At 39.7% G+C, this 26,736-nt stretch overlaps 1 protein-coding gene across 1 annotated transcript in view; it reads right to left on the reverse strand.

The window, feature by feature from the left end:
- Positions 1–26,736, reverse strand: part of LOC124789355 (drebrin-like protein) — a 215,958-nt gene that overhangs the window by 47,294 nt on the left and 141,928 nt on the right. Inside the window, exons 8-9 of the mRNA XM_047256682.1 lie at positions 8,034–8,089; positions 3,573–3,666 (exon numbers count right to left, since the gene is read on the reverse strand). Of these exons, the coding sequence (XP_047112638.1) occupies positions 3,573–3,666; positions 8,034–8,089 (150 nt within the window). The remainder of the gene's footprint in view (positions 1–3,572; positions 3,667–8,033; positions 8,090–26,736) is intronic.

The following is a 26,736-nucleotide window of genomic DNA, read 5'->3' on the forward strand; positions in this document are numbered from 1 at the left end:
AATTGGAGGAATAGAAATAAGTACACAATCATAATTTACAACATACTGCTCAATGGCCCTTGAATACCCAATGGCACATCAGACCCCCACCTCCATGCTGTGAGGGTAGGACACACCAGCATTTCATAACTTCTAATTGGAAACCCCATTTGTAATGCTGTATTCCTCTGACATATCAAACAGGAGATTACTTGATGCACCACTGTGACTGTGGATTGAGGCAAACGCTACCCTACTTTTCCAATTAGAGTAAATGTTCAAATGTAGCACCACCAACTTCACTACATTTAGTGATCCGCTTTTCACATGACCGTACATAGGATGGAAACTTATCTGCGGGAATGTCAGCAGAGGTGTTTCTGATGCAGTCAACCATGTCTTCACGGCCTTTAGGCACTTGCTGGTACATGTGTTAAACATCCCAAGGTGACAAAGGGGGCCAATTAATAGGGGCACCTTTGCCAGTCCACCGACCTGTGTAAACATGTCTAATAGTTCCCATGCTTCAATTACGAAATGTGCAGGGCAACCATCATGCTGAAACCACATACACTGTCGAACAGACAAGGAGATGTCCTGCAGTAGCAACAGCACTTCCTGTTCCAAAAACATTCAATATTTGCATCCAGTCAGCATGCCATCAATAAAGTATGGACCAATGAGTTTGTTGCCCATGCTGTCACACCATACATTAACTGACCAAGGACGTTGATGGTCAACTTGCTGTAACCAATGAGGATTGGCTACACTCTAGTAATGCATGTTGTGCTGGTTTGTCAATGTAGACTCATCAGAAAATAGTACCTCGGCAAGGAGCATGGGGATTGTCTGCGTATGTTGATGTGCCCATTCACAAAATACTACCCAGTTATGGAAATCAGTGCCATGAAGTTCTTGATGCAGTGACATGTAGTATGGATGGTACTTATAAGGATGCAGTATTGTGAAAATAATACCTACAGACATATCAGAATTGCGGTGTAATTGCCAGGTACTTATCTGTGGGTTGTAGTGCATGATGCTAGTGCAGCTATTTCATTAGCTTCTTCTGTAAGATTTTGCTTCATTTCCTTTTGCTAGTCTATATGCTGCCATCAGACATAGAGGCATTCACAACCTTGTAAAAGAACAAACGAGAGTGAGTTTTCTCTGGAAAATGCTTGGCATACAAGGGAACAGCAGCCTCAACATTTCTCCTACATTCTCTGTTCTAACAATCATCATCCACTTGCACGTCTATTCCCCAAACGATAGGTCAAATACAAACTGTGCAAGTATTGTAATGTTTAGAGCTGCTATCTGTTTTATGTCTGCACGATATGAGAGCTCCAGTCACAGTGTACCGCCTGTTTTGATATGTCGCAGTTCACTACGTCGCTGCGGTGATGCATTGAGTAGTCCCCTGTTAGACATGTAGGAGAAATACAATGTTGCAAATGGGATTCCTAATTAGATGTTATGAATTACTGGTCTGTCCTACCCTCACAGCATGTAGGTGGGGTCCCACAAACCACTGGATACTCAAGGGCCATTGAGTAGCATGTTGTAAATAATGATTGTGTACCCACTTCTATTCTTCCGATTACAGCACCATCTGTGGCGAAATGAAGAAAACGCTTCAGACAAAATGTTTGTAGATTTGCTGTAGAACCATAATCTGCAATAAAAAATGGCAGTTCCCACTGAAGATTTCAAAGTTTTCCCCACTACCCATGCACAGGGTGGGGTTGTTGGTTGGGTGTGGTACCATTGGATGCCCTCTCCAAGACAAACAAATTGGAACTGCAAATTGTTTCGATCCGATGTGTAATTTCCGAGATATTTCAGTGTCTTCAGTTGAAATGAAAACCCTGCATATTGCCTACATTCATCTGAATGTTTATTAATGGATTGTGTAAAAATTTAAAGAAGTGGGTCAAGAAAATTTAGAGATTTTTGGTAAAAACACTGAAAAACTTGTATTTACATAATATAGAGTATAGATTTTAAAGTGTTTTGCTCCTGTAGGTGTTTTCAAGCTCATGTAGGTTCATTTCGAGTGATGTGTATGTGCATGTGCATGGCAGAAACTGAGTTGGCAACATTGCCACTAGACACCTATGCTATTTTCAAAGATACAACCAAGGTGACCAACTCCAGCACTTCCTATGTCATCTGTTTCACAATGTCGTAGACAGTTTCCAGTAACATGCTAGATTTTACTGAGTGTCACTGATATGTATTTCCAGCTTATTTTCATACTTCTTCATTTGCGCAAACCTTTTAAGTCTTGTTTAATTCATCCTTTTGGACCCATATTAAAATTTAAGATTTTTCTTCCCCTAAAAACCTGGTGCCCTGGGCAGTGGTACACCCCCCTCCATCCCTCTTAGAGCCAGATCTGGAAAAGAGGAAGTGGTTAGAGGGAGATAGCAAGTGGAGCAGGAAAGCCACTCAAGATGGACTCTGGAAGGAGGGAGACAATAACCATAAAGACATTACTCCCTTAATTGTCATCTTACTGCCTCTGAAAGTCACATGAACCCTGTTTAATCTTGGTTTTGATAGACCATTTCCATCCTGTCCCATTCACTTTTTACTGCCTTTTCCTCAGCTTTTGCTTGGTATGAAATCTGTTGTCATGAAAACTAGGCCTGTATGAGTGTATCACTTATGTATAATTAATGCCTGAAATGGAAACTTCATAGCCAAAAGCCAGTACTCGTCAGCTATTATTCTCTATATGAGTTAAACAATTCTATATTTACATTTAAAGAGACTGCAACAAACCTGTGCTAAGACTACAACTCTAATTGGTCTTCGTGCTTCTTACTAACAGCCACCTTAACCACCAGGCTAAAATGGCGATTGAGGACTGTAGTCTTTTCAGCCCACTGGTATTATTGTTATTATTATTATTATTTAAGAATTGTAACCATATTTCATTAAGAATCTTCTGCTTAACGTAAAGCATTATTCAGAAAATTGTGCAGGCGTGACAGCACTTACACATCCACATTTAGAGTACCCTTTGTGTGCCTGAGTGATTTCTAGGCATAATTTGTTATAGCATCAAATCTTGTTTTCTTTTTCTCTTTTTTTTTTCTTGTCTGATGTGTTTCATGCTATGTAAAGTCTCATGCATGTATCCAAACACAGTGAGTAAATAGATAAAATAAGATTACCCATCATGGCCATTTCAAAGCATGTGGCTGTGTGTTAATTGAATATAAACACAGATAACTTTGACCAGTCAATTTTGAAGTATTTGTTGATCTCTATAAACTAGATTCCAACCTTTTCCGGCTCACCTTCAGATGCAGTATGCAGAAGTTACATACTTAAAAGTGACTAGTTGGATTTAACTGAGTTTATATTCAAAAACAGAAAATTTTATTTACACTTGATACACAGAGTCATAAATACACAATAAATTTAAATGAAATGATAATGTAATGGCATATTAATGAGGAGTGAGTTTGTAATGAGAGGTATTTTTATTACTCATATGCATATTCACTTCTATGTAGGGCTTTTATGTTGTTTAGCAGAAAAATTCCACGCTTAAAAACAAAAATGTGTAATTTAGCTACCTTGCCAGTTGTCTAAGTTGGGGTTTGTGCCTGCCTCCTGAGGAAGAAGTTCTGTAGGAGACTCTTGCTCGAACTGCCTTGGTGGAGCTAGAACCTGCACAAAAATACACATCAATACAGGCAGAACATAAACAAACAAACAAATAATGATGTATGAGCTATATATAGTGAGTGATCACTGACATGGGAATGATCTACAAAATCTGTATGGGACCACCTTTTAAGTTATTACAAAATCAATGAAAGAAAAACTTTTTTTGGTACATATCATTCTGTCATTTTTCAAAACGTTAATCTTTAAAATTTACATTCTTTTGTATGTCTTTCAATCAATTCCAGAAGTTGTTTTTCAACAGTGTACATTGTTACAATGAAGACTAATTCAATGTCTAAAGCTGTATTTCCTAATTTCACTAATGACTTGACCAAAAAACTATTGAATACTGTTCAGCATTAACTGTTGTGTAAACTTGTAAAGAGGCAGCCATAAAATGACCAGTAAAACCAAAGAAACAAGCAGCCATTTTTTAAATGTGTTTCATGAACAAATTACCTTTGCTGGTTTCAGTTGATCTTAGAGTACCTGAGCAACTAACTGCTGCTTAGTTTCCAGCTCATACAAATAAGTCCTAGTTTCATCTTCTGTTCAGTTTTTAATTTTATGTCAATTCACACAAGTCCGTACTTGAAATTTGATCAAACTGTGTGCACTCCACCAGGGACAGATCTTTTGACAGCTAAATACTCATGAAAAGTGAAACGTGGTGCAGTCTTGGATACAATATCTCTCTCACAGTAAATCACACGTCAGGCCTCTTCACTCATGTTGTGCAAAGCATCAATGTTTTTTGGAACGGCAACCAATTCTGGTCAACTGTGTTGATATTCGTAGCTGATGCAATGATGAGGTGATGAAATTCTGCAAACTAACTGTAAACAATCTTTTCTGTAGTGATCGATTACTCCTTGATTGTCACTTACCTTTGTTGTAATGGGATACTTAGTCAATCACATTTTGATTTCAAATGGGCTGCTCTACTGAGGAAGCTGTTTATGCGTTCACTGTGTGAGTAATAAAATTTTTATGTAGTAAAATATCACCAATTGTGATCTTTTGTGAGTTATTAAAGGAATCTGATTGTGTCAGTCATAATATTCCATTGGAAAAATTCAGTCTTTATCGGATACTTGTTAGCATGTGCCTGGTTTAGTTACTATTTTAGAAACAGAATGCAAGAAGTTACCCTAGGCCTTTGATTAACACAAGCCGAGACTCCATTTCTTTTACAGGTAGAAACAGCAATTGCTATTATGCAGGGTTCTATCATGGGCCCATTACTGTTCTTGCTCTATGTTAATATTCTACCATTTTATTTGAAAGTGAGGTGATTTTTGTGTCTTGATGACACACAGAGATATCATTATGGGAGCTATGCACCTGGTAGGGTCACCCGTGCCAGACTGATCAGCAGGTGAAAGACCAGACAATGAGTAGTACTCCTAGCGGGCACCTGCCTTGAGAGTATGAGAGTGACAACCACATGGCCCCTTACCTAAGTTTGACATTGTTTCCAATTACTTGTGTCAAATTTCTTTTGTTTTCTTTCATATTTGCCAATTCTTGTTTTTTTCAACCCCAATGGTATTAGCTTATGAGGCCTGAGGGCATCTTTCATGTTCATTCTCTAATCCTATCTTGAAGGTGTAAGGGGATTATTCCAATAGAGAGCATAGGAGCCTAGGGGACTAAACCCAAATGAAGTTCTTGTAAGCTCAGAAGTGCTAAGGCGGCAGGCCCTCCACCAGGCACTCATAACACAGCCAGTGGAAAAGTACATTACTGGCAGAAACTAGAATAGCATTGGGGCTTGGAATGTTAGATCAGTAACTAATAAAAGAAAAAATGAATTAGTAAGACTGTTGAACATTTTGGGTGTGGACCTGCCTTTATCTGTGAAAGCTCAGGGGAAAAGTACATTACTGGCAGAAACTAGAATAGCCTTGGGGCTTGGAATGTTAGATCAGTAACTAATAAAAAAAAAAAAATGAATTAGTAAGACTGTTGAAAATTTTGGGTGTGGACCTGCCTTTATCTGTGAAAGCTTCAGGGTAGCAAATATTTGGAGGATTAAACATTCATCAAAAAAAGTTTTGCATCACATCAGTTCTGAGAGTTCCGGAACCTGTACAGAAAATTGGAATAGAGATCAACATAAACATTATTTCCGTTCTTTTTAATGCTCATGAAGATCACACATTGCATGTTGTACCAACATACAGTGAGACCTTCAGAGGTAGTGGTCCAGATTGCTATACACTCCAATACCTCTAATACCCAGTAGCATGTCCTGTTGCACTGATGCATGCCTGTATTCGTCGTTGCATACCATCCACAAGTTCATCAAGGCACTGTAGGTCCAGTTGTCCCACTCCTCAACGGCGATTCGGCGTAGAGGCCTCAGAGTGGTCGGTGGGTCATGTCATCCATAAACAGCCCTTTTCAATCTATCCCGGGCATGTTTGATAGGGTTCATGTCTGGAGAACATGCTGGCCACTCTAGTCGAGCGATGACATTATCCTGAAGGAAGTCATTCACAAGATGTGTACGATGGGGGTGCGAATTGTCGTCTATGAAAATGAATGCCTCGCCAACATGCTGCCGATATGGTTGCACTAACGGTAAAAGGATGGCATCCAGGTATTGTACAGCCATTATGGTGCCTTCCATGACCACCGGCGGCATACATCGGCCCCTCATGATGACACCACAAAACATGAGGGGACCTCCACCTTGCTGCACTCGCTGGACAGAGTACCTAAGGCGTTCAGCCTGACCAGGTTGCCTCCAAACATGTCTCCAATGACTGTCTGGTTGAAGGCATATGCGACACTCATTGGTGAAGAGAACATGATGCCAATCCTGAGCGATCCATTCGGCATCTGCAGTAGTAACCCTTGGGCAGCCTGAGCGAGGCATGTCATTGACAGTTCCATGTCTGAACAACATCACTTTGGTTCACACCGAGATGCATGGACACTTCCCTTGTTGAGAGCCCTTCCTGACACAAAGTAACAATGCGTATGCGATCGAACCATGGTACTGACCATCTAGGCATGGGTGAACTACACACAACACAAGCTGTGTACGTCCTTCCTGGTGGAATGACTGGAACTGATCGGCTGTAGGACCCTCTCTGTCTAATAGGCGCTGCTCATGCATGGTTGTTTACGTCTTTGGGTGGGTTTAGTGACATCTCTGAACAGTCAAAGGGACTGTGTCTGTGATAAAATATCCATAGTCAACATCTATCTTCAGGAGTTCTGGGAACAGGTGTGATGCAAAACTTATTCTAATGTGTATATAATATTTTACAGTGGGGTGGCCCAGCAGCAGACAGACAGCAATTGGCTCTTTGCTATAGAAGTAACCACTCTTGCACTATTACTCATTCACTGAGACATTGTGTGTTCCTCTGGCACCCTACTATTTACAAGACTATTTTATATGTTGAAATTACCTTTAATATGAATGTTGCTACTATTATAAACATCGGCCATCACCATTTTGTGGTGGCTGGATTGATTTTGCATTGACTGATGTTGGAGTTCAAGCTGGTCAAGCTCAGCTTACTGTTGCTATTGCTTGTCTTGATTCTGCATTACGTTCATTGACTATGAGATTGGAAAATTTCCCTCCATCTGATTTAATTACACATCGAACATTTATAGTAAAGCAAGATGAATTTTCTACAAGGACTGATATTATAATAAAAAGATGTTAGAAAGAATTATGCTGCTATGTCTAAAACATTTAAGAGGAATGCTTACCCTAACCTGTGTCTATGCCCCAGAGGAGGGCAATGCAGAAGAATTGGAACAATTTTATAAAAAGTTACAAAAGTTGTTAACATATTTGCAAATACTTGTCCGACTGTCATAATTGGAGATTAATGCAAGAATAGGCAACAGATGTGTTTCTAATTCCTTAGGTTCTTTTGGAGAAAGCATAATTAACAATAATGGACAGATGCTAAGGGATTTTGTAAGTTCTAGCGAACTTAAGGCACAGATATCTTTTTTTTTAAGAAAAGGGATATACACAAACACTAGTTTTAAACTTTTAAAACCACAGCCCACCCAGTTTTATTCTGTGAAAAATACCCCACCTATAATGAGTGTACTTTATCAACAAAAAAATTAAAAAGCAGGGATGAAAGTGCCAAGTTCTTCAGAGTGCATATTCCGGAAACATTAAACTGGGAAAACCATATAGCAGATCTGCTAAAACATTTAGGTTCAGTTACTTTTGTCATAAAAATAATTGTCAACTTTGGTTCATCCACCGATATTTATGCAAATAAATCTACAACCAAACTCAAATATGGGAATATGGTACACAATACTATAATGATAACATGACTGTAGAAAATGTATACACCACATGTTGGCAGTAAACGTACCTCTTCCTGCACAGCCTCAGATTTAAACATTTCTGGAACTTTCACAGGACTCTGCTCTGAAAAAAGGAAACAGAAGTTTTTCTGAAAATATATGCAATGAAACTATGCTGTCTTTAGTGTCTACACAGAAAAATAGCTAACAAAATTTGAAGCTGAGATAAAATATACAAAATTAGCTTTTTTAAATGGTGGTAGACACACACACACACCACACACACACACACACCTAGCAGTTCTTGGTGGTGATGAATTGTTATGTTCTTCAAATAAGATTGGTTGTGAAAACATTCATATTCAATAACATAACATGTAACATTTGGATTGGTACAAAACTGTACTATTTCACGGCATACAAAGTCCCCCCCCCCCCCCCCCCCCCCTACCGAAATATTTATTGTAATCACCTAAACAGGTAATTCTATTAAAGTGAGAAAACAATTGAAAGCCCTGTGTGTTGAAGATGACTACGTAGATTTTTACGATCTGTACTAATAGTAAATCCGTAAAACTGTCATGTCTGTCTGTCTGAAGACACTTCTAGAAAACTACTAGATGAATTTTCATGGGGTTTTTGCACGTAACTTGAGCATAGCCTGGGGCAATGTTTAGGCTTTAGTTTGTCAAAATCAGATCATGGAGCAAAGATATTGTAATTTAAAGTTTCACCAAATTTGTATTGTCTGTCTGAACATGCTAACCTTCAAAATTACTAGGTGAATTTTCATGGTGTTTTTGCATGTAACTTGAGCATAGCTTGCGGCACAGGATTGGCTTTGTTTCATCAAAATCTGATCACAGATTTAAAGTTTTCTTTAACACCACCATCTCTATCTGTTTCTCCATTTGAACATGCTAATCTCTTTCTTGGTGCTTTCAGAGGAAATCTCAGCATAGCTTGGGACACCATACGGTTTTGTTTCACCTAAATCTGATCACAGAGAAAAAAAAGACGTCCTAACTGAAAGTTTTATGCATTTTAATTTTATAAATGCGAAAGTAACTCTGTCTGCTGAACTGATTTTGAAGAAATATGGTATGGAGATAGTTTGAAACCTGAAGAACAACATAAGCTACTTCTAAAACAGCTTGTTACTGTTTGACTTTCAATTTTTATTATATTTGTGAAAATGCTTTTACTAGCCGATTTGTGCTGTGCGACGAGATTCAAAGTAATGAATACAATGCTTATACGATCTTCACTATATTTAATCCATATGCCCACAATATTTTCTGCATAATGTACACATTGTATACTGTATACTCACTTCAGTAGCAAGGTGCATAGGTGCGCGCTCCTTCCCATGCCCCCCTGTACGCACTGCATGTTGATGCATTGTGCATTCAGACAGCAGGGGTGGGGGAGAGAGGGGCGCACATAATGAACTATGCATACCCAAACAGGTAGACACATGCAGGCAGCTGATGTTATTGCATGTACAGTAGCTTGCTTACTTACCATCACTCGCCTCAACAAAGCTACTGATATGTGCAGTTGCACATAACAGTAAGTCACCTGTAGTCAGTGGGGTAACATGTTACGAGAAGAGAACTCTAGTTATGAGTGAATGTTATGATGGATTGTGCAGAAAGTGTCACTGCTTCTTTCGCAATGCTGGTCACAGGTTATGCTCCAAAAATGAACAGTAATACTGTGCACTGATGGTCCGCCTTGGAGGAAGATATTGCGTTAGGATAACACCATCACAGTCGTACATGAGAATCACCATAGCTTTAGACTGCTCCATTCACACTATCGACTCTGCTAACGGTATACTATGCCTTCCACATCAGTGGCAACGGGTTCTACACAACACTGGTGACTACATTGAAGGACAATGGGTTCTACACAATGCTGGTGACTACATTGAAGGACAGTAACAGGTGAAAACATGTAACTCTTTTGTATTGGTTGTGAACAAATAGTTGCCACTATTTAAGTTCCGACCCCCATACTTTAACACATCTTGAATTTCTGAGACATTACATCAATACACATCTAAATGTATCTATCACATCTAAGGACCAAAGTTCAGCTTAGTAATGAATAAACAAATTGTTTTCCAGCACTATTAAACCTCCACACAGCAAATAGGTCTGCTAGGGTGCTGTCGTGCCTTGTAGACATTCTGTATACATCCTGTTTCATGGATTTTATTTACAAATTATAACAACCTCGAACAGTGGGATGCTCTCACCTACTACTAAGCTATTTATGCTTTTACATGATCATCTTTTTTTTTTTGACCTTGAGGAATAGGTGGAACATGTGCCTCTCTGTGAGCTACAGGTTACACGTCAAACTGAAGCTGAGTAGTGTAGGAGAAGTGGAGAGTGCCTTTTTCAAAGTCATTGTTTTTATACTAACATACAAATAAAAAGTATTCTGGATGCAATTACTATTAGTACTGGTTTGAGTAGATTAGTGCCAATTAACAATCTGTCATTGGTATACTTTATAGAAGTAGTCAGGAGAGGCAGACTGTGCCTGTTGACATATAACTTGACTCATTACATATCACTGAAGGATATACTTAATGGTAGGATTTAAGGAACACAATGTGTGAATGAATGAATGTATAACCATCTTTATTATTAGGAGATTTAGAGCATGCTATATCTATGCTTCACTGCACTGTGCCAGATCCAAAGTGCACTATGGTATATCAGGACACCTGCATTTCACATCCTAAGTTTATGTTCTCCTGGTTTTAACACACTTTGGCTTGAAGGATAATATACTGATTCCCAAAGAGACATAGTCATAATTTCATTCCTGAATGAAGGATGGATTGCATCAACCCCAGTAGTTATTCTTAATATAGCTCTCTTATTATCCACAAGGATGACATTAGAACAGATTATGAACAACTCTTTCATGTGACCTCTAGAATCCAGAAGACTTCTCAGTCATCTTCGGCTGGGTTACAAGACATGTGACACTGAATCTGTAAATGTATTTCACTTCAACTTTCTTCCACAGAAAATTTTAATAGAAATACATTTTGCAACTGAAAAAGCCTACCACCCTATATATTAATGCAATATCATCCAATAATAGGAAAAATGGGTATTTCAGGCATGCCTTACCATTATAGTGTGTCCTTTGTTGTAGAATGTTGGTTAAGAGGTATCAATGTCCTCCCAAGGTGATATATCCAGGAGAATGGCGACCCTCAATGGAATGTTTTAAGTCTTAAAAATTTTCCAAGAACCATTAACAGCATACACTGAGGTGCAAATAGTCATGAGATAACTCCTAATATAGTGTCGGACTTACTTTTGACTGGTATAGTTCAGCAACTCGGCATGGCATGGACTCAACAAGTTGTCGGAAGTCCCCTGCAGAAATACTGAGCCATACTGCCTCTACAGTCATCCATAATAGTGAAAGTGTTGCCAGTGCACAATGTATACACAAACTGATATCTCGATTATGTCCCATAAATGTTCAATGGGATTCATGTGGGGTGATCTAGGTGGCCAAATCGTTCACTCAAGTTGTCCAGAATGTTCTTCACACCAATTGCGAATAACTGTAGCCTGGTAACACGTCTTGATCATTTGGAAACATGAAGTTCATGAATGGCTACAAATGGTCTCCAAGTAGCCAAACATAACCTTTTCCAGTCAATGACCAGCTCAGTCCACTCAATGTAAACACAGCCCACACCATTACAGAGCCACCACCAGCTTGCTCTGTGCCTTGTTGACAACTTGCTTGAGTCCATGGCTTCATGGGGACTCTGCCACACTCATACCCTACCAGCAGCTCTTACCAGCTGAAAACGGGACTCATCTGACTGTGGTTTTCTAGGATCCAACTGATATGGTCACAAGTCCATGAGAGGCACTGAAGGTGATGTCATGCTGTTGGCAAAAGTACTTGCATTGGCCATCTGCAGCCATAGCTCAATAACACCTCATTCCACTGCACTGTCCATTAATAGACATGTTCCTCATACGTCCCAAATTGATTTCTGCAGTTATTTCATGCAGTGTTACTTGTCTATTAGCACTGACAACTCTGCAAATGCCACTGTTCTTGCTTGTTAAGTGAAGGTCGTCAGCCGCTGTGTTGTCTATTGCGACAGGTAATGCCTGAAACTTGGTATTCTTGGCACACTCTTGAAACTGTGGGTCTCAGAATATTGAGGTACCTAATGATTTCCAAAATGGAATGTACCAGGTGTCTAGCTCCTAGCTCCAATTACCATTCCGCACTCTAAGTCTAAATTGCCATAGTGTGGTCATAATCATGTTGAAAACCTTTTCGCATGAATCATCTGAGTACAAATGACAGCTCCACCAACGCAATGGCCTTTTATACCTAGTGTACGTGATACTACCGCTAATCAGTTTTTCAGATGGGCATTGCAGAAATTTTATTTGCTTTTGTCCTTATTTTGCTTGCTTGTCTTGCCTGTCTGTTGCATTTGTCACTTCCAACATGCCCACCCCACCTATCCCGCCCCCTGTTCAGGCACCACACCCGCAAGCGTTACAATGCCACACAGCTAATGCAGATGTTTCAGTTCCAGACACAGCAAATGTCTACGTTACTCAACACGGTGCGGCAGCTACTAGCCAATGCTGCATGTCTGATGGAACAAACATCAGCTACTCCAGCTGCTATACTATCTTTTCAACAGTTTTCTGAACAAGAAGAGGAATGGCTCCAGTGGTTGTCTCTGTTTGAGGCACATCTACTAGCAAACAACGTACCAGGTACTGAGAAACTTCCATATGTATTATCCATGGTAGGAAGTGGAGTGTTCTGCTTAACTCAGAAGATGTTTCCAACGCCACTCCTAGTGAACTTGCTTACGGACAATTGGTTGAGTCACTAACTAATTATTATGACCAACAAATGAATGGGGTAGTGGCTAGGTATCAATTTTTTAACCGCAAAAAATGGCCAGAACAAACATTGTGAGTGGGTAACAGGTTTGCAGGTTATTACAAGGAAATGCAAGTTCAAATGTGCTTGCAGTGCTTCAGATGTTATGTTACATGATGTGATTGTGTACAATGTCCCTGATGTCAAACTCAGAGAACAGATTCTGAAACAGTACAATCCATCATTTCAGCAGGTATAGCAAATACTAGATCAGTATAATTCCGGTGTCCTGTCAGCCATTAAATTTGAGCAGCCAGCTATTTGCCAGGTTGAGTCCCTTATTTGTGATTGGCCCACTCGGCGGCAGCTTGTACTGGCCATGCCGAGTAAACAACCCTGCACGCCACATAAGCGGTTCGCTAAACAGGCTGCTAAACATGCGAACAGAACTAAGTCTTACGCTCGGTGTTATTCAAGGCACAAACGCCAAAGATTGTCCCTCCCAACAAGCTCAGTGTTATGCTTGTAGATGGAAAGTAAATGTACAGACTGTATGTTTGCCATGGAACAAACATAAGCATTTATTCCAAATCTGCAAGAGGCATGCAGTTTCTTCAGTGATACACAAGCTGAACAAACTTTTTGGTCATTTACTTCTTTGTGGGAAACTTGAAATTTCAGTTGGACATGGGTGCCTCTGTTACATTGCTGAATCATAACGCACATGAACTGTTGGCTCCCCACGCCTGTGTAAAACTAGCACGCAACAGACAACTTATAATGGACAAAACACTCCCTTTTTCGGAAAGTGTACTTTGCCTATCATGTATTGCTCACATACGCAAACAGTTTCTTATACAGTGCTACAATCACATGGGTGTGAGAACATATTTGGTCTTGATTCTTTTGATTTGTTTGGCTTTAATATTCAGAACAATGTGTTGTCAGTGTTTGCATTCAATGCAAAATGCAGTTTAGCTAGCTTGTTAAAGGAATTCCTGGAACTCTTTTCAGAATGTTTAGGTAAGGCTATCAATTTTGTTGCTCCTATTACTATAAAAGATAAAGCTCAGCCAAAATTTTGCTGGGCCAGAATTGTTCCCATTGCAATTCTGGCCCAGCACAAAGTTGCCAATGAACATAAAGAGTTGCAAGATAGCGGAGTTATTGCACCCATATCAGCTAATCAATGGCCAAGTCCACTGGTTTTGCTCCCCAAACCTTCAGGTCACATTCGCCTCTGTGTTGACTTCAAGTCCACAGTCAACCCACAAACTGTGATTGATACTTATCTGTTGCCACGGCCAGAGGATCTCATGAACAAATTAGGTGCTAGGCACTACTTTTCAAAAATTGATTTGCACGACGCGTATCTTCAAATACTTCTAGATTATGAATCTCAAAAAGTGTGTGTAGTAAATACTCATTTGGGCTTGCTTAAATATTTGCATTTGCTTTTGGCAGTGCTTCCACACCCGCCATTTTCCAATAGTATTTGGAACAGCTGACTGCACAAGTACCAAAGTGACATTGTCGTTGCAGGTCGTACACCTAAAGAACATATTGCAAATTTTTGTGCTTTGTTTTATGTGTTATCGGCAGCAGAACTAAAGTGTAGACTGGTCAAGTGAGATTTTTTTTAAATCTATTGTTTTCGCATCAAAAGTCTTGTCCAAAGCTCAGTGTAACTATTCACAAATTGAGTCTTTCTCAATTTTGGCTATTGTGTATGGTGTCACTAAATTCCACCACTATTTGTATGGCAGAAAATTCTAATTAGTAACAGATCACAAGCCTTTGCAGTCCTTGTTTCATTCGATGAAACTGGTTCCTGTACGAACTGCCCAAAAACTGCAAAGATGGGCTTTGCTGTTGTCTCAGTACAAGTATGAGATTGTGTATCGTCTAATGGCTAAACATGGTAATGCGGACGCACTTTCACATCTTCCATTTAGCACTGATACAGACTTTGATGCTTCTGTTGCAATTTGTTGTCACATTGATGCTCAGGATTCTGAAATGCATCAATCTTTTCCGCTGAACTATAGAAAAATTGCACAGGCCATGGAATTTGATTCAGATTTGAACATTTTGTTAACATACATTCGCACATCTTGGCCTCGTTCCTTGCGTAGCATAAAGAACTCTGTAGTGCACCAATACTTTGCTCGTTGGCATAGCCTAACTGTTCAGAAAGGAGTGATACTTGTTCAAAATGATTATGGACAGTCACGTGTGGTGATCCTTAAAGCTTTGCAAAAAGAAGTGTTGCAGTTACTTCACCAAGGACACTGGGGGATTGTTCGTATGAAACAGTTAGCATGTCAACACTGTACTTGACAGGGTATGGACACCCAAATAGAACACATGACATCACAGTGTCATGCATGTGTGGGAAATAAGTCCGCTATGCCACAAAAATTCTCTGCTTGGCCTAAGTCACAATTGCCATGGCAACGTGTGCACATAGACTTTGCAGGACCTTTTTGGAACATTTGCTGTTTGATTGTGGTTGACTCATATAGCAAATTTCCTTTCAGAGTGCCAATGAACTCAACAGTGTCACATTCACTCAGTTCACATGAAATGAATTTGAAACATTCTGTGAATGCAACGGCATACACCATCTAATTAGTGCACCGTTCCATCCACAGTCAAACAGTGAAGTGGAATGTTTTATCAGAACCTTCAAGCAGCAGATGGCCAAACTTCGCTCCACTCTCAATAGGGATCAAGCATTGCAACTGTTTCTCGCCTCCTATCATTCGCACCCATGAGATAGACCACCTTTGGTGGAATCGCTTCACGGCCGCTGCCATCGGACACTGCTCCACTCTCCTCAGCATCCAGCACCGCAGGAAGGCCACAAGTATCGCTTCGCACTGCTTAATATTGTCTTTTACAGGGTTTTTAGTGGCAGCAGATGGTGGGTGCAAGGTGAGATCGCCGTCAACTTGGGGCTTGCATTTATCTTGTTTCCGGTCCAGGTGCTTGCAAGCTCTGACATCAAAATCAAATTCATGCCTTCATATGCACAATGACCTTTCAGTGCCTCTTTCCCCTGATTCACAGATCCAGAGGACTGTGCAGCCACGGCAGCCACCAGAGGGGATGACCCCACGAGGACTGAGGCTTCGCCTCCTCCACCTCCTCTTGTTCTACCGATGGAGCTGGAGCTGCCGACATTGCAGCAGTCACTGCCTTCTTCATCTGGTTCATGGCAACAGGAGGTAGACACATATCCTTCTGGTCATTTCCCAGGGGATGTTTCCACCAGGGTGAAGGCCGAATGGCAAGGTATGACTGGAATCTGGACGTCCCTTGCAGCCACAGCTTCCGGTTGAGCAGTGCGCCCACCCTCCTACCTCCCCTGCCATGGTCGCACTCCCTACACAAGGACAGCCCTCACTTTGGGGGGGGGGGGGGGGGTGGAGGAGGAGGAATGTTATGGCCTAACAACAAGTGCCAGCATGAAGATGAAGAACACAAGAGCAGAAAGGGCTGTGAGATGAAGTCAGCCAATAGCATGCTGACTAGGACGTCACCACGGCAGGAGCAGCCTCTACAAGAAGACTATATAAGGGCCGCTCCTGCCAGCCATGGCCAGAGTAGAAGACGGACATTAGTAGAAACCATGCCTTAGAAGAGAGCACTATGATAGCAGTTATTAGTGATCCACAAACTGTGTGACAAATTTGCATGAACATTGTATATAGCAAAGGACACTGATTGTTTGCATATCACCCCTTACTTGCAACACTTCTTGTAAACCAAAGTTAAGTATTGTCAATGTACTTTATTGTAATAAAAATCATTAATGTGATTTGCTTGAATTGTTGTATAGCTATCTGAGAATGCAGCATCCTTTAGCACCCTGTAATAGACGAGTGGGCAGGGTCCCACACATTCATTTCAGCTCTCTGTTTCTCTCACTGTACCTATGACTGACCCCGCTCTTTTTTCCCTTACTTCCTAGACATAAATTTGTACGAAGACTGGGTTTCTTTTAAACTGAAAAGCCAACGAAACTGGTACACCTGCCAAATACCATGTGGGGACCTTGCGAGCATGCAGAAGTGCTGCAACACGACACGGAATGGACTTGACTTGTGTCCGAAGTAGTGCTGGAGGGAACTGACAGAATGAATCCTACAGGGCTGTCCATAAATTCACAAGAGTATGAGGGGAGATCTCTTCTGAACAGCACGTTGTAAGGCATCACTGCTATGCTCAGTAATGTTCATGTCTAGGGAGTTTGGTGTCCAGAGGAAGGGTTTAGAGAGTTTGGTGGCCTGTGGAAGTGTTTAAACTCAGGAGAGTGTTCCTGGATCCACTTTGTAGCAATTCTGGATATGTGAGGTGTCATATTGTCTTGATGGAATTGCCCAAGTCCATTGGAATGCACAATGGACATGAATGGATGCAGGTGATTAGACAGGATACTTATGTACTTGTCACCTATCAGAGTTGCATCAAGACGTATCAGAGGTCTCGTATCACTCCAACAGCACACGCCCCACACCATTACAAAGACTCCATCAGCTTGAACAGTCTCCTGCTGACATGCAGGGTCATGGATTCATGAGGTTTTCTCCATACCTGTGCATGTCCATCTGTCTGATACAAATTGAAATGAGACTCATCCGACGAGACATGTTTCCAGTCATCAACAGTTCAACATCGGTGTTGACAGGTCCAGGCAAGGCATGAAGCTTTATGTCATGCAGTCATCTATGGTACACAAGTGGGTGTTCAGCTCCAAAAGCCCATACTGATGATGTTTTGTTGAATGGATTGCACGCTGATATTTGATGATGGCCCAGCATTGAAATCTACAACAATTTGTGGAAAGGTTGCACTTCTGTCACACTAAATGTGACAGATTCAGTTGTTGTTGGTCCCATTCTTGCAGGATCTTTTTCTGGCTGTCGTGACATCGTAGATTTGATGTTTTACTGGATCCTTGATATTCACGGTACACTCGTGAAATGGTCATGCAGGAAAATCCTCGCTTCTCTGCTACCTTGGAGATGCTGTGCCCCATCAACGTGCGCCAACTATAACGCCACATTCAAATCCACTTAAATCTTGATAACCTGCCACTGTAGCAGCAGTAACCGATCTAACAACTGTGCCAGACACTTGCTGTCCTATATAGGCGTTTCCAACCACAGTGCCGTATTCTGCCTGTTTACTTATCTCTGTATTTGAATACACATGCCTATACCAATTTCTTTGGTGCTTCAGTGGATACCTGTGTATAAAAGCATACACACATGTATCATTTCAAATCTCTTATTCATGCAAGTCAAATTGTGAAAAACAGAAAATGTGCTAATACCCCAGCTGATATGTGCCCTAAGAGCATGATGACCATGACCATCACCACCACCGCTATTTGCATTACTTCTGATGAGCAATTATAGTACACCAGTTTATAAATTATTACAAGTACAGTCCTTTTAGGTCCTGTTCTTGAACTCATTAAGTAGTGAAACGAAAAGGTTAAAGTTTTTTTAATCCTTCTTATGTGCTTAGGGATATGCATAATCCTTCCTGTTGTTATATTCTGTGAGAACTATTTGTTTTAAAATTGAACAGAAAATGAAATTCTTGTGTTCAATGATACACACTTATTTGTGATTCTGGTTTAGGGTTTGATAAGTTATATCTCTTATTTCAGTGGTATGTTTTATAAAAACATACAACCAATAATTTTAATTTGTTTGTGCTTTTGTGCTAATGTATTAATTTATTTTTAGATTTTATGGGTCGCACTTCATTCAATATACACTCATGAGCCATAACATCATAGCTACTTGCTTAATAAGTACGAGGGTGGTTTGAAAAGTTCTCGGAATGGAATAGAAAAAAGTACTTACATCACTGAAACTTTTTTTATTTTTCAATGTAGTCTCCTTGTAGATTAATGCCCTTGGTCCAATGATGTTCCGGTGCCTTGATCCCATCTCGAAAATGAGTTTCCCCCAGGCCTGCAAAATAGTTGTCAACTCCAGCTATCAATTCTTTGTTTGAAGTGAATCTTCGCCCACCAAGAAAAAGTTTCAGTTTTGAGAAGAGATGGAAATCTGATAGAGCCATATCGGGTGAATAAGATGAGTGTTGCAACAACTCATACCTTAGTTCGTGTAATGTTGCCACGGCAACATCACGTGTGCGCGGGCATGCGTTATCTTGATGGAAGATGACTTTCTGCCTTGCTAAACCTGGCCTTTTTTCGCATATCTTTTGTTGCAACTTGTCCAGGCGGTTAGCATAGTATTCTCCAGTAATTGTTTGCCCAGTGGGGAGATAATCTACGAACGGAATCCCCTTTCTATTGCAGAACACTGATGCCATGACCTTTCCTGCTGAAGGAATTGTCTTTGCTCTCTTTGGTGGCAGAGAATCAACATATTTCCACTGCTTTGACTGTTGTTTTGTCTCTGGGGTATAATAGTGCACCCAAGATTCTCCTATAACATTGTTCTGATATGTCCATTCTCATGCGGTTTTGATCCAATATCAAGAGTCGCGGCACCCATCTTGCAGATAATTTTTTCATTTCTAATTCTTGAGTTAAAACATGATATACCCTTTCAGATGACATCTGGCAAGCGTGAGCAATTTCACGCACTTTCAATTGGTGATCATCCATTATCACTTTGTGCAATTTTGCAATGATGTCTGCAATAGTGACACATCTTGGCCGACCACTGCGTAGATCGTCATATAAGCTCTCCTGGCCAAATTTAAATTCATTTGTCCACTTGGCAACAGTTGAATATGAAGGAGCAGAGCCCCCCTCCCCCCCCCCCCCCCCCCAAGTGTATACTGGAAATCAGCATGAATGTCCTTTGCTTTCATACCTTTCTTTATGAAGCACTTAGTCACTGCTCAAATCTCAATTTTTTCCATCTTCGCAAATCACTACACGGGTACAACAACAGAGCCACTTCACTGCCTCAGCTCTCTTCCAAGAGCACTGATGTGGCACGTGTTTACAGGCAATGAATACCACGTGAAAAAATCGTTGCGCTAGCACTGACCTCTTGTGGTGATTCCAAGAACTTTTCAAACCACCCTCTTATATAGCAACAACTCTTCATGGCATGAATTTGGACTAACATGTGTTCCACTGGAGTCAGGTCAAGTGAATTTGGTGGCCAAGGCACCAACTCAAGTTCACTACCTTACTTCTCAAACCACTGTAGCATGATTCAGGCTTTGTGACACGAAGAGTTATCCACCTGAAAGATTCCCTTACTGTCAAGGAAGACATCAAGCATGAAGGGATGCAGATGGTTAGCAGCAATATTCGCCTCGTCCACAGCTCTCTCAGTCCCTTTGACTACTGCCACATGTCTCATGGGGGCAAAGGTGAATGTTCCCATAGCATAATATTGCCACCGCTGTATCGTATTCATGGTTCACTGCATGTTTCAAGCAGCTGTTCGCCCGTATAACGTCACATCCAGATACAACCAGTGACCTGGTGATAACAAGAAATGTGATTCTTCTAACCAGCTGACATATTTTCATTGATTCACGGCCCACTCTCCATTATCCCATCATGTTCACTGTAATTGATGATTTAACTGAGTCAACACGGGAACAAACAGGTGTCACCTGCAGTGTAACACTATGTCCAACAATGTGTGCTGAAAGGTGTCCTCGGAAACACTTTTGCTTGCACCAGCACTGCATACTGCACAGCTCACCACCTATCCTGCTTTATAGAGTAGGCATAAATGACCTCCACATTCTGTAATGAAGTGGTTTTGTAGCTCTTCTGCCACTTTCCACAGATGTTCACAAAAGTGGTACACGAACAGTCAACCAGCTTTGCTATTTCCATGATGCACATTCTCAGGTGCAGGGCCATAACAATCTGTCCTTCACCAAAATTACTTATGTCTCTGAATTTCTCCATTTGCAACCTTTACCATTAACAGGATGATCCCCATTTGTCCTTGCTCCTCTTACACACTTTCCTTACTGTGTTAAGTGCTCGTAATGTTACGAGGTGGCATTTAGTTTCACAGTGGGTAGTGGTCACATGTTTTGGTTCATCAGTGTATATTAGAATACTGTTTCGGTTAGATTCTATGTCAAGGCAAACTAATTGCCTGTGTTGATTTGGAAAAGCCACAAGCTACACTTACTCACCTAGAGGAGGGGGATCTGTGACAGTACAGCACAATCTAAAATTTTACATTATAACAAGCTTCAATTTACACAGCAAAGTTTGCCTGCTTATACTTACACAAAGCTAATACAAGAGTGGTTTGACGAGTCTGGTAAAAAAGCAAGAAAAAAAAGGTTTTTTTTTTGTAAACAATTCACTTACTTCTCAACATAGTCTACTTTGGGGGGGTACACACTTGGTCTAGCAATCGTCCAGCTCTTTCTTTCTATCATCATATGTTCTGTCAAACACTGCAGAATACTCATTGACTGCAACTATTACTTCCTAATTCGATGAAAATTTCTTCCATTCAGCCAATGTTTCAAGTTAGGAAATGAAAGCAGTCACTTTGGGATGAGGAACCATCTGAAAGCTCACTTCATGCACTTTCGCCATCATTATCACTGATACATGTGCTAGTGTATTATCCTAGTGAGAGCACTGTTTTGCACGACACCATTGATCTTTTATCAGCAAATGTAAGTTTCAAATGATCCAACAATGAAGCATAATAAGGTCTGGTTATGGTTCTGCTTTTTTCCATGTAATCTATGAGGATTATTCCTTGGAAAGCCCAAAAAACACTGGTCATCACCGTATCAGCTGAAAAAACTGTGTCTGCCTTCTTTGCTGCACTTTCATCAGTATTTGTCCATTGTTTTGACTGCCATTTTGACTCTGGTGCACAATGATGGATCCAGGTCTCAACATTCAGAAATCAGAAATAAAAGTCGTGTGGAATGCGACTAAACATCGGCATACATCATTTTGAAATGTTGTGCAAGATGTGCTTTCGGCTGGCAGTGAGCAATCGCACAACCTATCTCACACATAGCTTCTTCATAGCCAATTATCCATGCAGGTTATTATGCACTCGCTCAGTTGAGATGCCTACAGTCTCAGAAATCTCATGAATGTTTATTCAGTGGTCTTGCGCTACCACTTCATAGATTTTGTCGATGGTTTCCTTTGTGGTGACTTCAATTGGATGGCTGGAGCAGGCTTTGTCTTTGGTGCTTGTCCAACAACATTCAAAATCATTAATCCAAAAGTAAATATACTTCTACAATGGTTCAGATTATGTACGAACTTCATCCAGTTCTGTTTAGATATGTGCGGCAGTCAAACCCTTTAAATAAAAACATTATTAATAACAGTATGAAACTCGGTTTTATCCATTTTCAATCACAGTCGACACACTGAGCAATACAGACAGCTGTCGACAATGAACTGTATTCTGTACATTCTTGAAATTCTTTACATGATCCTTGGAATAGTCAAGATTACCAACCATGAAGGCACAACAAACATGTTCAATTCTTTCATAGAAATTTACCAGACTTCTCAAAACCACCATTGTAATTGTATGGAGAGTTATAAAAGGGAAATCTGCTTTAGGGAATATTAATTTTACTTGTTATTGTTGTGAAATGATTCATGAGCAAGTCTAATCATCCACGGAGTGAAAAGAATTCAGCCTGGCCAGACGTGAAGCAACCCGCACACCGGTATTACGCAAATTCCTTGAAGTTTCAAAAATTGTATTTACTGTATTAATGAAAGATGTGCTAACAGTTTCTTTTTCTGTAGCAACTAGAGCATGCAACTCAAACAATAAAAGACAGTTCTGCTTATAAGTTCCAGTATAAGACATTTCTTTATAACCATCTTTTCTTCAGTCAATAATAAGTTCCTGAGTGAAGTACAATGTTGATCAGAAACATTAGTTTTATAAATTTTGCAGAAAATTCAATGAATACGAGGAAAAAAAGATACAACTCAACTGCAGCTAGTAACAATTCTGAATAATAATAGCATTACTCAATTCTCGTGGCTGTATCAACAGAAAGCTGCAGAACATAATGTTACACATATGTAGACGAGCCAATTGGGAGCCCAGTATTGATACGAAGTAAGACAAATTTGCTGTACAGCTGAGTGCTACCAGATCCAGTGCTCAAGGCATACCACAGCTGGTCCAGATAGGTGACTAGTACAGATGAATCTATGTACAAAGACCAGCAGCATGATCAGAAATGGGTAAATCTCAAAGCTGGAAACTTGTGAAGCTGTTGCTCGAATGGCCTTTGTGCATGGGATGCATCAAAAATGGCAGAGTGCCAGACAAGCTCAAGGAGGACGTCTTATAGCTCTTCGACAATCAATAATAATTTATAGATAAGTATCAAAGCAAATCTGAATGCCTTTGTCACCTCAGAAAAATGAGGCACATCCAATGACACAAAATATTTTCAATAACTTTAAAACTACAGAAGTTAATATTTCACACAGACTAAACAATTTCATAATGAACCTCTGAATCACAATGAACCTCTGAACCTTTTCAACACTGGATATTATTTCAACAAACAACATTTCGGGCGATAGCACCGCATCCTAGCTAACATCCCAAAAGCCACTCATCTGTACCTATTTTATTTATGTCAATGATGTCCTTTATATTTCTTTTATCAAGCATAGGTTTGTCAGAACACAGTTTCTCCACAATTACACACCACATGAATGAAGCATGAATACCTTATATCTTGACATACTTGTGTAATTACTTAATGAACAGCTTGCCATTTTGCACGTAACTTTATTTAAACGTTGACTGCAAGTGCTATTAAAAAGCTATGCTAATTTAAAAGTGGCCAGTCACATGTGTTAAGAGGGCACCAAAATTAAAAAGAGAATCAAAAGACACTTCTGTCAAGAAGGCATAAATTATTGACTAAGCAATATTTAACAATAATTTGCTGTCACTTAACACGAGCACCCTTGCACAAGAATAATAGGTTATTTACTTATGAACAGACCCCTCTCTGTAATTATTTTCAATGATCTGAGTGTGACCAAATATTTATAATTTTTTTATTTAAATATTATTGTAATATATTAGTTTAGTCCAGGAAGTGGTCATGTTGAATCAGATAATGTTTATACAGCTTAAGAACAATGGATTTTTGGTGGGACGGCCTTCAGCAAAATGGGAAATTTTTATTTATTTATTTATATACTTGTTCCATAGATCTGTACATGTGAGCAAGTCACTCAGATGTGGAACATGTCAATATACATAATAAAATACATAGAATAAAGACATTGTTATAGTATTAATAACAGTGCACAAAAGTCATACTTTTTAGCTTAAAAACTAGTCAACATAAATGTGAAGATAGCAGTTTCATATTTAGGGCATTATTGCATTTATTTTAACCTTGAACAGTAATCAAAACTTCCCACTTTGGGTTTAAAAGTAACCCAAAAATGGAAATGAGAAAAACAGGAATTTTTACATTAGGGCATTATTACATTAGTTTAACAGTAAACAGTGTCAAAAAGTTCAAAAACATCTTTCCAATCTGGGTTTTACTTATTTCTCTGAAAGAATTCCTCTAGTGAATAAAGTGAGATCTCAAGTAAATAATTTTTCAAGCTACGTTTAAATACTGATGTACTACTCCTTATACTTTTGATGCTGTTGGGTAGGGAATTGAAAATTTTCGTTCCAGCGTACTTTACCCCTTTCTGAATAACTGTCAAGTTCTTTAACTCACAGTGGAAATCCTCTTTTCTTCTGGTGTTATGTTCATGATGTAGGCAATTCGTTTCATACAGAGTGGGGTTATTTATTATGAAGTACATCAGTGAATATATGTACTGAGATGTTGCTGTCAGTATTTCAAGTCGTTTAAAAAGATTTCGACATGAGGTTCGTGGGGGTACACCACAAATGATTCTTATGGCTCTTTTTTGTGCTGTGAGGATTTTCTTTGCGGCAGGTGTATTGCCCCAGAAGATGATGCCATAACACATGACTGAATGAAAATAGCCAAAGTAAGCTGACTTTGAGATGGTAATGTCATTGAAGCGTGACAAAATTCGTAAAGCAAATGTTGCCGACGTCATCCGTTTTAGTGTTTGTAGAACGTGATGTTCCCAGTTCAGCCTACTGTCCACGTATACGCCTAGGAATTTTGATAAGTACACTTGCTTTATCATCTGATCATTCTGTGTGATAACTATTTCTTTTGGGTTTTTGTGGGTTGTCTGGAACTGGATAAAATTGGTTTTTTTCAGGTTTATTGAAAGGGAGTTAATACTAAACCAACCCAGAACTTCTTTAAGGATATCATTGACCTCGGATTCTAAGTCAGTAGTTGACACATTATCCACCACAATGCTCGTATCATCAGCGAACATTGTAAATTTACATTGCTTATTGATGTATAAAGGCAGGTCATTAACATATATGAGGAACAGCAAGGGCCCAAGCACTGATCCCTGTGGCACTCCATGCTGCACAATTCCCCACTCAGAGTCCACTATATATTGTGATACACTATCTGAAACATCTAGAATAATCTTCTGCTTCCTATTTTCGAGGTACGATTTTAACCAGTTCCCTACAGGTCCTGTAATTCCATAATGACAGGCCTTCTTGAAGAGTATCTGGTGATCTACACAGTCGAACGCCTTTGATAGGTCACATAAGACACCAATTGGCAGCCTCTTGCTGTTTATAGACTCTAGAACATCATTTGTGAATGAGAAAATTGCGTTATCTATTGAAACTCCCTTTTGTAAACCAAACTGCTGACTGTTAATAATGGTCAGGTCACCAAGGTGTGCCACAATCCTGTTGTACAGAGCTTTTTCTAGGACTTTTGAAAATGTTGTTAATAGAGAGACAGGGCGATAGTTTGACACATTTGTAACATCCCCTGCTTTGTACAGGGGCCTGACAACAGAGTATTTCATTCTGTCTGGAAACACTCCTTGTTGCATGGATGTGTTGCAGATGTGAGACAAAACTTCGGTCACTTCACTACAGCAAGCCTTCAACAGCTTGCTTGAAATATCGTCGATACCAGCAGAATGTTTATTTTTCAAAGACTGTATGATTTTTTTGATTTCATTGGCAGTAATGGGAAGCACACTTATTTGACTGAAAGGTTCTGGAAAATTTTTTTTCATTATGCAGGCAGCTTTATCTACAGAACCATGGCAACCTATCTGTGATGGGACAGTTAAAAAATGTTGGTTAAAGATTTCAGCAATTTCCTCACTATTAGTTATCTCTGAGTTGTCAACAGTTAAAACAATATTTTTGTCTTTGGTGTAGTTTACAGTCCCTGTTTCTCTCTTTATCACATTCCAGATTGTTTTAATTTTATTTTCAGAATTAGTAATTTCAGATGCTATACACATACTTTTAGAGTTTTTAATTACTTTGGCAAGAATTTTACAGTAGATTTTATAATGTTTTACCTGAGCTGGGTTGTTACAAGTATTTGATGCTATGTAGAGTTGTCTTTTTCTCTGACAGGAAGCTATGATGCCCTTAGTGAGGCATGGTTTTTTTGCAGACCTAGCAGGTTGGACTCTGTATGACTTTTTTGGAAATACACTTTCAAAGGTACCTGCTATCTCATTTGTGAATAAATTGTATTTTGAATTAGCAGTTTCTGCTAGATAAACAGGTGTCCAGTCAGTATGCTGAAGACGTGATCTGAACGTTTGAATATCTTCCTCACTTATTTTCCTTACTGTTTTCCATCTAAGTGAGGTGTCACTCAGAGGAATTCCCAAGCTGTTGAAAGTAACTCGTTGTCCGTCACGGTCAGACAGGCCATTTATAACCATTTCAATATTAATATTGTTGACTTTACTCT

Source organism: Schistocerca piceifrons, chromosome 3 (genome assembly GCF_021461385.2).
Source record: "Schistocerca piceifrons isolate TAMUIC-IGC-003096 chromosome 3, iqSchPice1.1, whole genome shotgun sequence".
NCBI lineage: Eukaryota > Metazoa > Arthropoda > Insecta > Orthoptera > Acrididae > Schistocerca > Schistocerca piceifrons.